The 18,740-nt window shown below is 43.3% G+C and overlaps 2 protein-coding genes and 1 pseudogene across 3 annotated transcripts; 1 reads left to right on the forward strand and 2 right to left on the reverse strand.

The window, feature by feature from the left end:
- Positions 1–2,694: 2,694 nt before the first annotated feature.
- Positions 2,695–5,845, forward strand: LOC135606319 (tubby-like F-box protein 5). 2 transcript variants are annotated; one of them, XM_065097372.1, is made up of 7 exons: positions 2,697–2,995; positions 3,257–3,364; positions 3,441–4,034; positions 4,187–4,274; positions 4,690–4,822; positions 4,905–5,587; positions 5,659–5,845. In XM_065097372.1, the coding sequence occupies exons 3-6, from the start codon at positions 3,690–3,692 to the stop codon at positions 5,575–5,577; spliced, it is 1,239 nt and encodes a 412-aa protein (XP_064953444.1). In that variant the 5' UTR covers positions 2,697–2,995; positions 3,257–3,364; positions 3,441–3,689; the 3' UTR covers positions 5,578–5,587; positions 5,659–5,845. The 2 variants fall into 2 exon arrangements, with proteins under 2 accessions (XP_064953443.1, XP_064953444.1); XM_065097371.1 differs by having other exon boundaries at positions 2,695–4,034; positions 5,674–5,845.
- Positions 5,846–6,547: 702 nt separating this feature from the next.
- Positions 6,548–12,486, reverse strand: LOC135604873 (uncharacterized; annotated as a pseudogene).
- Positions 12,487–12,602: 116 nt separating this feature from the next.
- LOC135605098 (transcription factor bHLH110-like) lies at positions 12,603–15,704 on the reverse strand. The gene is made up of 7 exons (XM_065094788.1): positions 15,465–15,704; positions 14,537–15,113; positions 13,925–14,056; positions 13,749–13,814; positions 13,439–13,504; positions 13,214–13,276; positions 12,603–12,981 (listed from the first exon to the last, which is right to left on the reverse strand). Exons 1-7 carry the CDS (start codon positions 15,587–15,589, stop codon positions 12,850–12,852), a joined length of 1,161 nt encoding a protein of 386 aa, XP_064950860.1. The 5' UTR covers positions 15,590–15,704; the 3' UTR covers positions 12,603–12,849.
- Positions 15,705–18,740: the final 3,036 nt, after the last annotated feature.

The following is an 18,740-nucleotide window of genomic DNA, read 5'->3' on the forward strand; positions in this document are numbered from 1 at the left end:
GCTCTTAACACTCCACGCGAATCGAGGGATCCAATTCTAATTAAAGATATATGATGGAGAGTCTCGGCCCGTAGCAACTCATCAGGATCTAGATTTCATTTACCAACCCTGAAGAGGAGCGCAATGTTTTTTCTAAGTTCTTCGACCTTGGGAAACCTCACCCATGAAGTGGAAAGCAAACTATCATTACTCGCACGGAAAGAGGCAACACCAGCATTGCTGCACAACCATACCTTGGACTTGGAGAACCAAAGCCATGAATGACATCAAGCAATAAAACGAAAAAGAAGGGGAAATTACCAGTTTAATTGCATGCCCGTACGAAACAAGCAATATTACCACTGCCACTAGAGTGGTACGCTGCGGAGCACGACAGTCTCGATGCTGAGCCCCGGTCCAAACCCAAAGAGCTCCCCCCACTGCAGTCCATCCCCGGTGGTCGCCCGCCCCTCCACCACCGACCGCTTCCTCACCTCATCCATCACGAAATACACGGTGGCGCTCTGCATGTTGCCGTACTCGGCGAATACATGCCGTGCTGTGCTGAGCTTCTCCGGCAGGAGCCCCAGCTTGGACTCGATGGCGTCGTCCATGATGGCCCAATTTCCCGGGTGCGCCACCTAGAATACCTCGTTCCAGTCGGTGATGCCCAAGGGCTTGAATGCGTCCGCGAGGCTGTTCCCCGATGTTGTCGGCGATGATCATGGGCAGCTGGTTGAAGAAGTGGACGGTCGGTCTTGTTTTCACAAGCATATGGGAAGTTGCAATCCGATTTTGATTATGTAATAAAATCTTTTATAATTTATTATAAAATTTTAGATTTGAATCTCACATCTATAATTTATTATAAATCGATTTTGATTAAAAAGGAAGCCCTAATCTTGCTAGTATTTTCATCTGTGTGCAGTGTGTTTATTCGTTCAGGGGTTTTACATTGTTTGGGGATTTATCTGCTAAATCTCTTGACTGGGCCAGATCCGGCCCAAGACAGGTCAGATCTAGGCCACAGACAGCTAGACCCGTGCCAAAGACAAGCCAGGCCGGAACATCTACGGTCCAGGCCGGACTATGGATGAGCCGTATTCGGCCTGAGAAAGGTCAGATCCAAGCAAGAACCAAGCTCTATCGGTCCCAGAGACGGGCCAGGCCGAGCCTTTTTTGGGTCGTATCCTGACCAAAACAGGCCAGCACCACGCCAGAGTTGGGTCAACAAAGATCTAGACCCCGGGCACCAATTCGGCCCAAAATTGGGCCGACGTATATGGCTGAGGCGGCACAGACCCGCAACACGCTAACTGGAAACACCTCCCGGTAAGGTTACTGCGTCACCGATGGGCAACAAAGAGGCCCAAAAAAAAATTTTCGGCATCAAATCCTTGAGATTTTGCGTTCTTATTCTTACCTGCGGTGATTGTATCCTACATCTAGATCTGCAATGACACCTGTTTGGGCCGCCCGATTAAGGTCCATCTAATCTCGTGGGTGGCCTTATATAGTATGCGGTCTACAACTACGACGCGAGGTTAGCACCAACGGCCCGTGTGGGACCGGGCCGCAGAGATCTATCCGAATGACAAACTCCAACCCGTTAAGTGAGGGTATGAACACGCACATCTGAACTTACCTTATCTTAGTTTGGCGACGGAGTGTCCCAAAAAAATATTTTTGGCATCAAAACCGTGAGGTTCTTATTCTTATCGCCAATCGCGGTGACCGGATCCAGTAACATATAACTTGGGCCTGGATGGGCGGCGCCGGCGACAAGGAAAACTGACTAGACGAGAAAGAGGCAGCGGAGGACACATCCACGAGCAGGATGATGACGAGGGGAGAGAATAGCTGGAGGAGAAGTAGAAGAGGAAGGAGAAAATAGTTGGGGGCAAATAACAGAGAGAAAAAGTAGCGACCGAGGAGGAGAAAGGGCAAGGAGCTGAATGGGAAGGAAGAAACTAAAGAATCAGTGGACCGACCCGACTGCACTGTCACCGGCTTCCTCGTCCGTCCCGGTCGCCGCTCCTCTCCGGCCCGTCTGTGTCTCCGATGCCAATGCTATCGCATAAGTTGGGCCCAAAGGTCGGCCCTTATTCACTTGGCGAAGAAGAAGAAGAAGAAGAAGGAGAAGAACCAAGTTTGGAAGCCTTAGCCCATGAAAATGGGGTACAAGCGGTCACACGTGAGCTTACCCAGAACCAGTTCGGCGAAAACCCGGCGCCGGGAAAAACATTTTGGCCTCAAATGCTCCAAGTTACGTGTTCCTATGATTAGTCTCGGTGATCGGACTTTACAGCGACCGTTGAACATCCGCCGCAGCCTGCCTATGCCCGTCGTCTTGGACGCCAGCTGGACTCGCCGCTCCCGAAGAAGATTAGTGAAGAATGTTGGCGTCGTGATTCGACTTACCACTTGGGATCATCCATCGTGCACTCTCTTGGTATTAACCAAGCAGTGCGGTAGATGGTAAGATTAGAAAATGCAGTGGCTTTTTGGAAGGAGAATACGTGTACATATTAAATATCTAACAGTTTGGAAAAAGAGGAGAAGAAGATAATGGAAGATCATATCGATACGCATCGTCTCCCGTTACATGATTGAATTCTCCTGGCACTCGGAGGAAGGATGGGGAGAGACTCCTTGGTAATGTGGTTTTGCATCAAATGTCGTCACAAAACCAACGAAGCACCTGATGCATTTAGAATAAATAGTGCCATCGCCTTTGCATGCATCCATGGAATCGTGCTAATCTAACCTTTTTTCTTTTTCTTTTTTTGTCAGTAGCGTTGGCTCCCTTTATTCCTTCTGATCCACATTTTTCGAGCCATTTAATCTGTGATTAACATGGGGCGTCGCTAACTGTGCTGTAGTACATATATGGACATTTTTGATCGACAAACAATTTCAACGCCAACAGGGAGGGTAGATAGAGGATCGAGCGAGAGGCGGAGGGTAAAGGCGAGAGCTTCTTTTTTGGGATCCGAGCGACTCGTTCTCCGCAATTGTTCGTGTCTCCATCGGATCTTAGTGCAAAAAAACAAAAAAAATTGATTATGAGCCAATTTTTTTCCCTTGTCTTTCTTGATTTGATAAAAAAGACTGGTTTTTTCCTTTGAAAGCTTTCATTTTGTTTTCTGTTCCATGGGATAATCCCTATTCCTCATCGGATCCGAGCTGGAAACGTGTAATCTTGACACGACAGATTTAATTTCTACGCCATTAACGGGAATCAATCGAGAAATATGAGCTTTTCGTGGTCCTTCAGGAGCCGCCTTTCGATGGAGGAATCTCTATCCCTCCTAGTTCTGTAGGAGGAAAAGGGAGAGGCGAAAAAAGATGGATTTTTGCCACTCCTTTCTTTCTCTTCGTTGAGGTCTCCCCACCCGCTGTCTCCTTGTCATGCTTGATTGGTATCCATTGGATTAGATCTTGATTTCCTATTGCTTCAGACTCCAGAGGCATCCGAGTGGCCGTCGCCTCCCGACGGAAGGCTTTGATGAAGATATCTACAAATCTTCCCTGATTCATGGCGAGAAGAAAAAAGAGAGAAGCAATTCCTTGTTTCGATTTCTCTCTTGACATCTGTTAGATCTTAAAAAAAGCTTACCTTGCAGACTGTTCAAATGCCAATGATTTCCTTCTCCCCCCTTTCTCGTCCAGTTAATTGACCCCGCAACTTCTGGTCTGGAAGCCAGGAAATGTCGTTTAAGAGCCTCGTCCGTGAGTTGAGGGATGGGATTGGGAGCATGTCAAGAAGAGGAGGAGGAGCGATGGAAGGGATGATGACCGCGCACAGCCGAGGATGTGCCCCGCATCCGCAGGAGCTGGAAGAGCAGCAGCAGCAGGGGAGGTGGGCGAACCTGCCGCCGGAGTTGCTGCTGGATGTGATCCAGAGAGTGGAGGCGAGTGAGGTGGCGTGGCCGGAGAGGAGGCATGTGCTAGCGTGCGCGGCGGTGTGCCGCTCGTGGCGGAACATCACGAAGGAGGTGGTCAGGTCCCCCGAGCAATGCGGCCAGATCACCTTCCCTTTCTCCCTCAAGCAGGTCTCTGATCGCCTCAACCCCCTTCCAGATTTGGGATCAAATTTGTGTTGGTTTCGCAATTGTTTTGTGGTGTATAGATCTCTTTCTTTCCCTGAAAATTTCAATCTTTTCCTGATCGTCTTTGTAATATCTGGTTCTCAATCTGAAATCAGCCCGGGCCACGAGATCACCCGATTCAGTGCTTTATAAGGAGGGAGAGAGCGACGTCGACCTTCTGCTTGTACCTGGGTCTGACCCCCTGTAAGCAATTCCTTTCTCTGCCTCATTGCTTGCTTCTTAGGATCTACGGTGGTTAACTCAATTGCTTCAGTAATTTGGACTATTCACATATTATGGCAATGTGATCGGAGATGATTCAGAGATGGGCTTTCTTCATCTCATTCTTTCTCCACCCAGTTTACAGAAATTTCTGAATCTATACGTAATTTCCTTTTTTATATCACCGCTTGAAGATTTCTTCCATCAATTTCTGAATGCTTCTTAGTTTATCATATCGGTGAATCATCATGAAACAAGTCTCAAGGACAGTGATCTCAGTTTTCTGCGACGGCAAGTGTCACTTGGGATCAAGTGTCACAAATTGTCATGCATCCTGTTATTCTGCTCTATAGATGATTTTTTTTCTAATGCTGTTGACAAACTCTGATAACTGCAGCACTGCAGGGGCAGAGTGACAAGCTTTTGTTGGCAGCCCACAAGATCAGACGTGCAACGAGCACCAACTTTGTGATCTCATTGAATCCTGATGATATCTCTCGAGCTAGCAGTACCTATATTGGAAAAGCGAGGCAAGTGTTCTCGTCTACTTCACTCTGAATTGCATTATGCTTTCGTTGCCGTTTGTCTTATGGTCTTTTGGATCTCAACCAGGTCAAACTTTCTGGCAACAAAGTTCACTGTTTATGACAGCGAGCCTCCTTATGATGCTGCAGTTTCTTCAAGCAATCGTTCAAATCGAAGGATTCATTCTAGGCAAGTGTCCCCGAGAGTACCGGCTGGCAATTACAACATTGCTACCATCTCCTATGAGCTGAACATCTTGCGAACCCGAGGGCCACGAAGAATGCAGTGCATGATGCACTCGATTCCCATCTCCTCCGTCCAAGAAGGTGGGAGTGTCCCTGCACCCAGCAGTTTCATTCACTCCGTCGATCAACGGCTCTCCAGTTTACCAGTAGTGAAGGGCAAGGAGCCGGTGATAGGTTTTTCTTCCACCAGTCTCAATGAATCAAATGCACCTGTCCAGATCAATGGAGAACCTCTCATTCTAAAGAATAAAGCCCCTCGGTGGCATGAGCAGCTTCAGTGCTGGTGCTTGAACTTTAGAGGACGAGTAACAGTGGCTTCTGTCAAGAACTTTCAGCTTGTGGCAGCTGCAGATCCTTCCTGTCATGTTTCTCCAGCAGAGCAAGAAAAAGTTATTCTTCAGTTTGGTAAAATAGGAAAGGATATTTTCACTATGGATTATCAATATCCACTCTCTGCATTTCAGGCATTTGCAATTTGCTTGACGAGTTTTGACACTAAGCCAGCATGTGAATGAACCAGTGAAGGTACAGAGCTTCTTTATTTGTTTTCTTCTACATATTTAATTCCTTCATTGACATTATATTCTTCATCTAAGTGACTTCGGTGGCAGACTTCTGTCAAGTTCGAGATCTTGGAGGAGGAAGTGGTTGTCTTTACTAAATGTTACTCATCTCACACAATGCTTGTAAGATGTTTTATGCTTTCCCATATCAACCACCTTGTCTTGTGACTAATTCTGTCCTCTTTTGGCTGATCAAGGAAGTTGATTCATAAATTTTATATATAGTGTGCCTGCCTCATGTATACATAATCATATTGACGGAAAAAATGATTCTTATATGTTTAATGGTGAAGTAATTAAAGTTGCCATCAAAGTTCATGTATGATCATTTACCAATTCCTTCTTGGTATATTCTGGAACATGTGAACACTTAGTCTATAGATGCCATCTTAGTTGGTCATAATCCTCATCAAAGTTATACAAAGTCATATTAATGAGAATTTTCATATTTCTCCTGATATCCCTCGAATGATGACAGAAAAGTCCTTTGGTGTATCTTGTCAAAGCTTGGATTGATTTCGTCTGGTCCTTGTACTTAATAGGCTTAGTTGGTTTGCTGGATAAAATCAAGTGAACTGTGATCTTCTTGGCTGCAAGTGCCCTTATAACATCATGAGTTATTGGTGGTTTGCACATTGCTACTAGCACTTGTTTGTGACCAGTGGAACTTCATTACCTGCCTGCTGTGATCTCTCCCTTAGAGTTTCATACTTATATTGTCACTTTCTTCACCTGTCTGCTTATCACTCTTGTTTACTTTCTGAAAGCCTGCATTTTTCAATATCTAGTATCCGAGGTACATGGATGGATGCAAGGCATGGTCTGTACCTGCATGTTGTGAGTACCAAGTATGTAGCTTATGGGTCCAATTGATCGGAACCTCAAAACTCTTGAAACATGTGGAATATCGGACATCAGCTTTGCATGCGCTTTTCCTCTTAAACCATTCATATGTTCCTGCTTATCAACTGTCGCTTCTCCCAGGGTTTGATTACGATATATTCAGTATTATATTATTGCGAACTCCTCGTTTGAATTATATGAAGGTTTTGTTTGTTGGTGCGCTTCTGGATCTTCTTTCACATTGGCTCTAGCTTTTGCTTCTGAATCTTGGCTGCTAGGATACATCAAGCCTGTTATGGTTGTTCTTCTTCCAGCATTTGCTGTAGTTGAGGTATTTGACCACTTGTCACTGATGCTGAGGATGAAAATCAAGGATGGGGTTGATGAGTGTACTATATTAACTCCTGCTTAAGTATTTTGATCCGTGGTTGAAGAATAAAAATAGAGTTATTGGTTAGTTAGCGCATCAGAGTCGACCTAACATTTGGGTAAGGATCTCCATATCAGATTCTTTTATGTCATCCGTTAATTAATCCAATCATTTTTCGCATGAGTGCTCATTTGTTTCTCCGAAATGGTCACACAGTACTGTTGCCCATCTTATATAGTAGTGCTAATTGTTGTTCTACCATGACAATTCAATGATATCACTTTGTTACATCCTTAGTAGAGACTGCCTGAGCTGCAACACCCAAGCAATACTCATTTGAAAGCCAAGACCTTAACTTGATATGATCCATAAATGACCTGCATAAAAAAAAAAAAAATTAGAAAGGTGAACGTGCGGATAATATGTCATCATCACATACGAAAATGACAAAATAACAAGGATTGTAAGCAACTAGTATTTATTAGGCACAAAAAACTCTTGAAAACAAACATAACATATTAGGCACAAAAAAACTCTTGAAAACAAACTTAACAAGCACACACAAAGAAAGTTTCTAACGCAGATGCAACCTAATAAATACTATCGACCCTTTTGTCATCCAAACACAATATTGGTACACTTATGTCAACCAATATTCCCCTAACACTTTTGTCAACCAAAAAATTGGTACACTAAAAACGTTGTATCATCTTTTAGACACAACTAAGCCCTATCGACCCTGATGCCACCAAGGGTTCTAAAGTGTTGAAATAGCTGACATTTTGCATTGCAACACCGTCGACCCCCCGTGACACATAAGAAGGGAGCTGTTTGGGCTTTCCTTCACCTTCGTGCAATGTTGCATAATCTAAAATATTTGAGTTTTACATGACAGAAATATAAAATAAAAACATTGACAACCAACAAAAATAGAGTTGACTATAGTAAATTCTTCCTAGTACATGATGCCTAACTAAAATCACTCGAAAACACTGGAAACCGACAAAAAAAAAAAAAAGAATAAAAAAAAGGGTCATAAACCTGCATTGAACACCTTAACAAGGTTACTCCATGACACTTGGCCTAACTACCAACAAGCTTATATGATTCGTGTAAACCCCAAAAAGAAATCTAGCACCTCTATTCATCAAGATGATGATCCGGCCATTTATTCATGTATCAAATGTTTACTACGATCACAATCTATCAACTCCAAGAATACCAAAAAAAGGCTTGCTACCCATTAGCATTCACGCATCCGCATAACAGATGAAGAAATGCATGATCTACAGCTTGTACAAAATGAAACGCCTGTAAATATATAGATATAGTGAAAACAGCTGTTCTTCCTAAGATAATCTCATCTCGGGCCACATTAATATCTATCGTGACTTGCCACCCCTCCTCCTCGTTGAAGACTTCCGACGAGGCATCGATTGAGCTACCATGAGTGCAGCCCTGATGGGCTTGACATGCAAAGCCCTGTTATTGCATGTGATCATATATCCTCTTTGCATCTTCCAACAGCCCACCTGCCAGAAGACCAGGTAACAAGTTTTCCTCTACTCCAACATTCTAAAGAGACATGCAAGCCTTCTCCTGACATGTCCTTGAGTACATGTCGCAGAGGCTAACATGAATCTCAAATGGCCCTTCACCCTTCTTTGTTAATTTGCTAAACAGGCCTTCTGCCGCATTCACTAGCTGTCATCTGCCCAACCAGTCCACCAGAATACTGTATGTCGCTATCCCTGGTTGGAAACCATCCTTCTCAAGAGTTCGCAGCAGGTCCAAGGCCTTGTCCAAGAGGTTCTTCTTCACATAGCCCGTAATCATGCTGGCAGCGCATCTGTCATCTGGCTTGTGGCCAGATTTAATCATGTGATCAAAGTGGCACCGTGCCTGGTCAGGATCACCTGCCTGTCCATAGGCCTCCACAAGCATGGTAAACAACTCCAAGGTTGGCTGGACTCCTGCAAACTGCATGGTGTCCATAATTCTGTGCTCCATCAACTTGGCCATGCTCCATGAATGCTTTCGAGGGCTCCATGTATATCTCTTTCGTGGATTTCATGTCTCTCGACTCCATTTCCCTCACCAGTGCCTCCCCTTGCTTTGGGAGGCCAGCCTTCACATAAGCTGCAATCATTGATCTGTAAGCCTTCCTTCCTCGCCTTGCTATAGCTATGAACTAATACAAGGGAAGTGAGAATATCTGGCACGATGCCGCTTTCAGTCATCTTCTGTAGAATTCTCTCAGCATCTTTAAAGTAATCTACCTTACCATGTGCATCAATTAGCTTTGAGTAATCACGAATACCTGTCTCAAAAGATTCCATAGTCAAGAGGAGTTCAGTGACCTGCAAATGTCAGGCAAATTGCAAGATGCATATCAGTAATCGAATCTCAGCTCAGTAAAGGCTTCTACATTTGCAAAATGGGATGCGACGCATGCAAATTGGCATAGAACACACTCAAAAAATTAAGAATGGAAGCATACTTCAAATTCAAATTTGTTGGATCTTAATTTCGATGACAATACAACTTGATTATTCACCAATAAAGTCTGACATTTAAATTGAAATATTCAAACTATAAGATCCCGCTGCCTCAACTCATATGTACAGGATCTAGATTGATGAATGAAGGTCACTGCAGATATACAAAACGCAAACAAAGAAGGAAAACTGTCTGCAGACTGCAGAGAATAGATGTATTCACCTAATCATATAAATCATCTTATGCATCTGCATTTTACAATATAGATTTCACTTTTCTTTCTTCTTCTCCAAACATCAATCCATGCAAGATAGACAAATATCTCTGCAACTTTTATTGGTTACATCATCAAAGTGCTCCTCTATTCCAGTCACATCATAAATTTAATGGGAAATCAGTGCTCGAGTAGGATACTTCAACGTCCAGCTGAATGTTTTTGCCACATTGTGCTGCATTCTTTAACCGATCATCTGAATTACTAGAACCTTCAGATCTTCCAAGTATCATTCACGACCTCTTTATCAAAGTTAGCTAATACTTTATTGATGCACCATAGTCTACCGATGGACAGTCTGCAAAGATGATATCTGCTATGGACCAATCGACTAGTATCTTAGGGTTCTGGAAGTGGAAGGTGCTAAGAAAGAAAATAATAAAGACGAATTGGAGAGGGATAATGCTACATAAACATAGATTAAGTTAAATATATGGGATAAAGCCTTATAAAAGACATTCATGAAAACAATTTATTCCACTTACGGCCATAGAGAACTAGGGAGATTTTGAGTGAATGGTAAGCCATGCAGAGCATCTAGGTTATGCGTTCAATGCTTCCTGTCATTCTTAGACCAGAGGTAACAGGACTTCCAGAATTCTGATGAGAGAGAGAGGTTGACTTGAAGATAGAGGAAAAAAAGGCATGAGAGGAAAAGCAGAGTCAGAGAAAGAAAAGAAAGATGAAGAAGAGTCTGTAGAGTGAGGGGGACAATGAAGGAAAGTAAAGAAAAAAAAAAGGGAGAGACTCGGAGATAGAGATCTTGAAGCGTGAAACAGTTGGTGTGGTTGACACCTGCTATCCCTCTGTCGCTGCCGGTCCATCACAAGTAAGAGGAACTACTGGGATGGGTGAAGGACAGAGGAATAAGAGCTACAACTATCCTCTTGATTTGAGCTAATCTTCAACAATTAAGTGTATTATGTATGTTTTGAACAAGAACAGAAACATTTAAGATTGGTTCTTTATTTTGATTTCTACAGTATGCAACTTGTTTCTTCAATCTGGAGAACCCCTAAGGCCTTAAACACCATAAGCATATGACTTTGGTTGATCATAGCTGCACATTGCACAAATAGAAGCATGCCAATTAAGATCCTATATTATTAGCGAAAGAGATAACCTAAATAACAATTATCCAAGATAAGCCTTCATTAACATATGCAAGATTTCTATGCCAGAGCGAATGTGTGTCTAAGTAAATAAAATTGTATGAACTGACCTTTAAATATAAATCCACATTTCGCTCCTTAATTCTATCAAGCAATGCTAGCCTCTTTGGCTGGAGGAACTCCTTCCAGTCCGCCACCAATGGTGGTAGATCATCCCTCTTTGCCTTCAAAGAAAGGATCCTCTCCTCGATCTCGTTACACTTTTCTTCTACAGGCTGCAACTCCTCAGGCACAAAATGCTTCTCAGCCTCCGCCACCTTTATACCACCTCCGCCCATTTGGGGGTCCGACAAATCCAGCCCATAAATCGTGTACTTGAACTTCCCCTTCCTCTGTGGAAAAGCTGCCACTCTTGACGCTCCACCTTTCTCATCCGCCAAAGAGACACTCCTTGCATCAGTTGGAGAGTTTAGAAACGCTCCTTTCTGTCGATCTTCTTGCTTCTGAGCTTGTTCCCGCAACTCATCCAGGCTCCGGCAAAACTCGACCTCATCTAACTATTTCTCTCGCCCGTTTGAACCGAAGTTCTCTCGAAGCAAGGACCCCCGGATGCCGATGTCCCCTGCGAAGCGAATCGGCACATCTCCTTGACCTCATCGCAATGGAGGTATTTCTTGAGCTCCTTCCTCATCCGATCCCTTTGCATCGCCTCGTGCACCGAGTTACTCACTTCCACGGTTCCTGGCTGAGATCCACAGGGGGTCCTCGGCGTCAGCGCCAGGCTCCATCGAGGCGACAACTTTCTGGCAAACGACGAGAAGCATGACGTCGAGGGTATGTCTCGGGAGGGCCCGGTAGCCGCCGGCGAGCTAGGGATGGATGGCCCACGCGAAACGGGAAAGGAAATCGTTCGTGCGGCCGTCCTGGTCGTCGCCTCCATGGGCTTGGGTTTCTGCCGGAGGGATCGACGGGAGAACTCGCGAGGGGCTTGGTTGGGCAAGAGTGACGCTCGGGGGGATCGGAGATAGGCCATGGAGGGATCGAACTGGAGCCGAAGGGGAAGGAGGAAGAGGGCAATGGGGAGTGGAGATCGAGGCAATTTGGAGGAGAAGGAAGCGATGGTTTCGTGGGAGAGATGGTACGATGGTGGTGTCATGATACGACGGAGCTCGGCCCTAGAAAACGAAATCGCTTGTTCTCCCCGCGTGATCCGACGGAGAAGATGAAAAATGCCTCGCGTGCCGACTCAACACACGACTTTGGTAGCGACACGACGTGGGCATCCACTGATCTCCAAACACGCAACTTTAGAGCCAAGGAAAATAATTAATTAATTAGTTTAGTTCGATCAAGAATATATGTTAATTAATCAGTTTTCACTCACTTATGGTATGTCTTGCGTAGGAATAACACTACTATGCCGTTTATTACAGTATGTTACAATAAATTACTGTCGAAGAGATGTTCCATTGGCCATTAGCGATAACAGCTCTTCTCGTGATAACAACCTCAACAACAGTCGAGATCTTTGAACTCTATTGAAGAGATGTCGTAAATCTGTTGAAGAAAATCCTTAGGAAAATTATCTCTTCTAACATATATATAAATAGAGAGTATTGTATTGTTTGAACTCACTGCATTCTTCTCCTTTATATTTTATTTCTATCAGTTAGCACAACTAGCTGAAACCCGCATTGATATTTCTTCACTAGTGCACATTATACAAACATTTCCATGTACCATCAAACCGGTAATGCATGCATGGTTAGTCTCTCGGAGAAGATTTTCATGTATGAATGAATGAATGATCAGAAAACACCTATGACACACCACCACCAACCCCATCAATGCAGCGACCACAATTACATGTAGTTACTTGTTTCAGATGGTAGATTGATCTACAAAAATCACCCACGCCCTGCTATTTCTTATAAGCTGAACGAGTTAATTTGCTCCTTTGACTCGTATCATACATATGTGTCGCCATTACAAGTCCAAACTGGATGACCTCATGAGAAAGGTGGTGGTGGAACATGCAACGTTCGTTTCTTTGTCTCCCCAGAGCTGGAATTACTCGCTCAAAACCTCGTGCTGCAGCTTCTTCCCATGGAAATGAGTACACACACTCAATCACTTCCCCCATATGTGGCTGCCGACCAAACTCCTTGCTCCGTTGTTGTCATGTATGATGTGCAGGCCAAGGGCACCAGGCAAAGCCCTCTACTCCTCAGATCTCGCTTTGCCTCCTCATTCGATGCCTAGGAAGAGGGGTGGGTAACAAGTTGTGAGGATGGAATGGAAGTGCGTGTCTTTAAAGCTTAATCCGAAGAGAATGCATGGATGGATAAATTGTATGGTTTTTCTTACAGAATTGACCTTGTGTACAGAAACATGACATGACATGAGCCTCTGACTAGTATACTCCACCTCTACAGACGTTATTATTTTTGACCTACAGTTGTTGATGTCATGGGGAAGACGGCTACGTACCTCTCGCGTTGTCCTTGATCTTTTTTTGCTGCCGGATGACCTCATGTACGGCACACTTAGCTTCTGCAAGATACCATCATGGAAGAGCAATATATCGTCATTAGTCACGCAATTGCGATGCTTCTCATCACAGCAGACGTATACCGGTCAATGAAAAATGGCCATAGCAGACGTATGTCCGAACGAGAATAGGTTTGTGTTTTATCTTATACTGATGCTGATTACCTCGACCTGGTCCAATAGGAATTTAATGTATCCGATGGCCTCCATGAGCACTGAAGCCGTGTCAGTCTGCACATCGTAAACCATGCATGACATCAAGTTATAATAAATTTAAGGACAAAGGTAATGTACAAATAAGTAGTGTATGGATAATGCATCATGTACATTATCAATCGTCGTCTACCGTTTCGTTTTATGCGGTGCTGAATAATGCCTGATTAAAGTTTTCTTCTTCTTCTTCTTCTTCTTTTAGAGAAGCGAAGCACTCATAATGTTTAGAGCAGGTAGGTAGGTAGGTAGGTTTTGATGATACCTTGCCGAATGGTGCCACCAGCTGCTGCAGTGCTGCAATCCTATCCCCCAGCTTCTCCTTCCTCACCTTTTGTTTCATTTTGTTTTGGGCCATCACCACGTCAACCAACACAATGGATCAAAATACCAATGAAGCAACCGCGACTATATATGTGGCCAGTGCTCCAAAACATATACCTTGAACGGAGAGCAGGAAGAGCGCTGCAGGTGCTGGAACCGAGGGTTTCCCGGTGCTGCTTGACATGATTTGTGCTCCCAACTGCTGTTGCATCTCATCGCTTCTGTTACTCCGCTGACCAGAGATGGCATCTTCAGAGGAGCGTCCAGTTACACGGGTATTAGCTTTGTGGATGTGTTTAGAACCCTAAAGAAAAGCACGTAAAATTTTCTTTCTTCTTCTCTGTGCAGTCTTTTGCTTCAGAAAAGAAAAGACGATTCGTGTCGGTCGATAAAGCTGAAAAGTGTTATTGTACTCTATGGCATCAACGTAGGTTCTCTGAAATTAACACACAGCCAGCCCTCATCGTATGCTGTGACGCTCATGGGAATTTAATTACTACCGTTTTATATATATATATATATATATATATATATATATATATATATATATATATATATATCCCTATTCTTCATTTTCTTTTAACCTTTTTCTGATGAAATGCCTTTTCTTTTCTTTATTTTTTTTTTCCCACCTTAGCTATCATAGTTCTTCTAAAAGTATATACATATTATCATTGCCCACTTATTCGTGACTTGTTTGATTAGATGGGAAGAGATAAATGTACCCACTTTATGATGGAGGTAAAATGGTCCTTGAATCGATTCTTGTAGATGGTCGAGCCCGGAAGACGCATCCTCTCCTAGCAAAGACATTCCAGCCAGCGACGGTTGGCAAAAGCTGACCCCTCCTCCTAATCCAGCTGAAGCCGAGAGATCCAATGCATGAACATCATCCATCATGCCTGGCCGATGCGGACAGGACTGCGAAAAATTAGCAGTCGGAAGAGCCACGTGGCCACCTTCATAACTATCGAAGCTCGAGTTTTCTGGCAAGTTTCCCGGCAGCGGCCTAAGGCCATCCATCTGACAATCTGACGCTAATGCCCTCATGAAGAGCTTTTCGTGTGGTTGGTCGTCTTGATCCGAGTGATCCTTAAAGAACCCATCGAGCTTCCGGAAAGAGTTGTCTGTCAACTCCTCTTTGGCCTTGGCTAGGTTAAGTTGATAGGCAGGCAGCTGGTTCACGAAGCCCTCTTGGTCATTGCAAGCCCAGTGACACCCCATGTCTTGAATCATCGGTGAGCTATGGGAAGAGATTTCATGATTTAGAGTTCCATTGGCGTTTGAAATGTAGTCACCCAAGTTACTGCACAAAGCCCATGCATCCAATGAGAGCAAAAGCCAAGCTTGGGAAGAAGGTCTCTAGGATCACAATAGGGCACTGCTACTTATCAGAGATTAAATGTGTAGAGCACATATGCTTAAAGATGCCATCATCTTTAGGTTTCAAATCCCTAGGAATCCACGACGGAAATAGAGGTAACAAACAGACCAAGCAAGAAAATTCCAAATCCTAGGGATTAGATAAAGTGAGTTCTGACTCGCCTACACGTAGAAGAAAACAAGGATAATCGAGTCGTTCTTCTATATACCAAGGAAGTATACAGCCGACCTGAGCTGAGCTGAGCTGTGGAAGAAGTCGAGTAGGAAAACTTACAGTAGCTGGTTTTGGTTCCACTCACGGCTGCAGGCAAGATCATGGAAAGCTGGAACCGTGGCTAAAGAGGCGAGGCCATGAAGCTCTTCTTGGTGGAAGTGATCCAGATGTGAAGAACCCATCATGGTGCTTCGAAAGTTTGATAGCCCCAAGAAGAGAAAAGGGAGTGCTTACAGGAGCTCCGGAATCTGCTCCTCAACCCAAAGAAACAATATTTGGACAGCTAGCTTGAGCATATAAATCTATTTCACTTTTCCAGCTTTCCTCTTTGCTTTTCCAACAATATATATATATATATATATACTTGGAGCTGCAGTGAAACAGAGGACGGAGTGAAATTGATAACGTACCTTCCTCTTTCAAACCGCTCTGTGCAACTGCTGTAGCTCTTCACTTTCTGGAGGAGGAACTTTCTGCGGCACTGAAATTAAAGATACAAGACCGTCTCTTAAACTCTCAAAGAAAAAATTCCAGGGATCATCTCTCTTGTCTCTCCCTCTATCTTCCTTTGCCCCTTGAATGATGTTGTTGCAGGCAATTACGAGGGGATCATTAAGCCTGCTTCCCAACTAGGTAATAATATATAGTCTTTCCATCTCTCTCTCTCTCTCTCTCTCTCTCTCTCTCTCACAGACGCATATCTTGTTATCGCATGGAATCTCATGAGTTACATGTAACAACATATGGTCGAGTCAGGTTTTTTGTGGCAGCAGCAAATATAGATAATACAAAAAGGTGGTAGAGAGGCATAGGAGGGAGGGCCTTTCTGTCATCACCTTTAGCTTCCGCTTTAATAATAATAATTTAAAATACTAATATATAATTATGTCTGTCGTTTATTTTTTTTTATCTATAATTATTTTTCATTATAGCATGTTTTTAAAAAAGCATTTGGATGATTTTTCTAACATTTTTCAATAGGAATTATTAACTAACTATTTACATCATTATATTCCCCAAAATTTGAACTATCATGTTCATTAATGTTATATACCACCAATTACATCTTTAAATATGGACACGCATACAAGTTGTCTCCGGGAACTATAAAAGATATAATAATATAACACGACGATGTAACCAAGCAGATAGTTAAATGTGAAAGAAAATAAAGTAATCATGCAATTACAAAGACCGAACATAATAAGCCCCTTATTAAAACGTATTTATGTACCCAATAACGCCTACGGCATAAGGTGAAATTTGTAAGCAACCTTAACTCGTCCGGAGATGCAGATAAAATTTGCTTAAGAACGAGGTGATGACAGTACTACTACGAAAAAGGTTCTAACTATTCCCCCAAGAATTGGATTCTCGCATGCAGTTTCCTAGAAGAATAAGTGATTCCTACAGTCAAGATAGCAGCACCAATCCCTAGCTAACTTCTCTCTTTGCCACCAATTAATTACGGTCATCCATCCATGCATGCACGCAGGGGTAGAATATATGCTCCCAGGAGTGCTTAACCAATAATAGTTCAGGACAAGAAAATGGAAGAGAAAGATGTATCCGATCCTTCCTTTCCGTTGAACTCTTTTGATATGATATAAATCCATTCCATTCGAGGTCAAAAAGACGAAACCCAAAGAAAGAAGAAGATATATATATGGTTCATTTATTTTGTTTTATTGTTACGCTCAGACATGGAACGTAGTGGGACACCAGCCGCCGGCCTACTTGGTCGATTCTTTGCCTGTTGTTGTGATGATTTCATGGGAGCAACATTAATAACAATATACACCATTATTAATTTGCCTGGCCCTCTCTGCCAAACAAGTCCACACACCTCGATCGTAAATGGAGGACGTTTGTTCTGATTTAGTTTTGGCCCATGTCATGATTTGTAGAATATGAATATGTAAAAACTAAATCGGGAGTGTTCCCAACAAATATCCCTGAACAATAATACTAATAAGAATTGCTTAGGTCTCTTTTATAGGTGACCTCTGGATACGATAACTTTCGAGATCGTTGATGGTCGGCTGAGAACGTATAGTGTTTCATGTTGAATCATGATATAATAGTTCATTGTGCTTGATGCTCGTGTTGACTAATTTAATCTAGATCGTGGATATGCATCACGCACTAATCACACGACTCGAACGATCATGTATCACAATGTGATGCCAATGTATCTCTCGGTTCGATCGTCATATGTCAGCCAAATGTGATTATTATGTTGGATGATCGTAATATCAAACATCTAGCTTATATTAAATAGTATATTTATTACTGTACAAAAAAAGAATATAGAACATCTAGCTTATATTAAATAGTACATTTATTATTGTAAAAAAGGAATGCGAGGAAGAACAATTCCGTCTAGATGTTAGTAAATTGGATTAGACACGCCTGGAACAATGCTTTGATAGATAGCTCCGCATCGATGAAGCTGACATTAATGTTCTAACATCACATGACCAAGCGCATGCAGGTACAGCCTGCAGCTGTTATAATTGGCAGACACTTTTCCTTCATTATGCCCAAATCAACGTCACTTTGTCGAGGTCTTAACACCAGTCGACTCCAGCTCCAAAGTATCTTTTAGTCAGCCCTTTGATGCTCTCCTTTGCCTCTAAGCATTTATCATCTCCCACTTTATATATTCCTACTCCAGAACTTTGGTTCGTAGCTAATCAATCTTGCTTCCTTCCACCTGCTGAAGGAGCGAGCACCGAGAATAATGCTAAAAAGATAAGAAGCCTGTTATGAAGTGATATACATTAAACAGGGAGGACTGTGGTCAAATTAAACACCATGATCCATGGCTAGCCTTTCTGGTCCTAAAGCAGCCTAGCTGCTGCTCCTGCTGCTGCTTGGATAAGACAAGGAGTTGAAGTGGAATATATATATACATATATATAGGACTCCTGACTGTATATGGGTTGTCTAATTTGCTTCTTACGCATACGCGCGTGGAGGCAGAGCGCCGCGGCTTGTCGCGGTCGGTGTGCCTCATCTTTTGTAAGGCTGGAGGGGCCCCCCGTCACGTTGTCTTGTACATCGCGTGGGTTGTCATGTCCACGCAAGGACACGGCATGCGTGCATCCGCTCGTCGCACAGACTGCGTGCAAGCGAGTGGCACCTCCACACAGAGACTACCGGTGCGCAAGGCGTGCCTGGGTAAACATGCAAACCGTCTCGGCTACAACGAAAGTATATATAGTTTAGGAGCAGATCTCAGTAGTGGGTGGAAGGAACAATATCAACCTTTGGAAACGTACGGTTTGTGAGATTTCTATTAGCTAAAAGGGTGAACGTGTACATTTTTAGTTT

This window comes from Musa acuminata, chromosome BXJ2-2, assembly GCF_036884655.1.
Source record: "Musa acuminata AAA Group cultivar baxijiao chromosome BXJ2-2, Cavendish_Baxijiao_AAA, whole genome shotgun sequence".
Classification (NCBI taxonomy): Eukaryota; Viridiplantae; Streptophyta; class Magnoliopsida; order Zingiberales; family Musaceae; genus Musa; species Musa acuminata.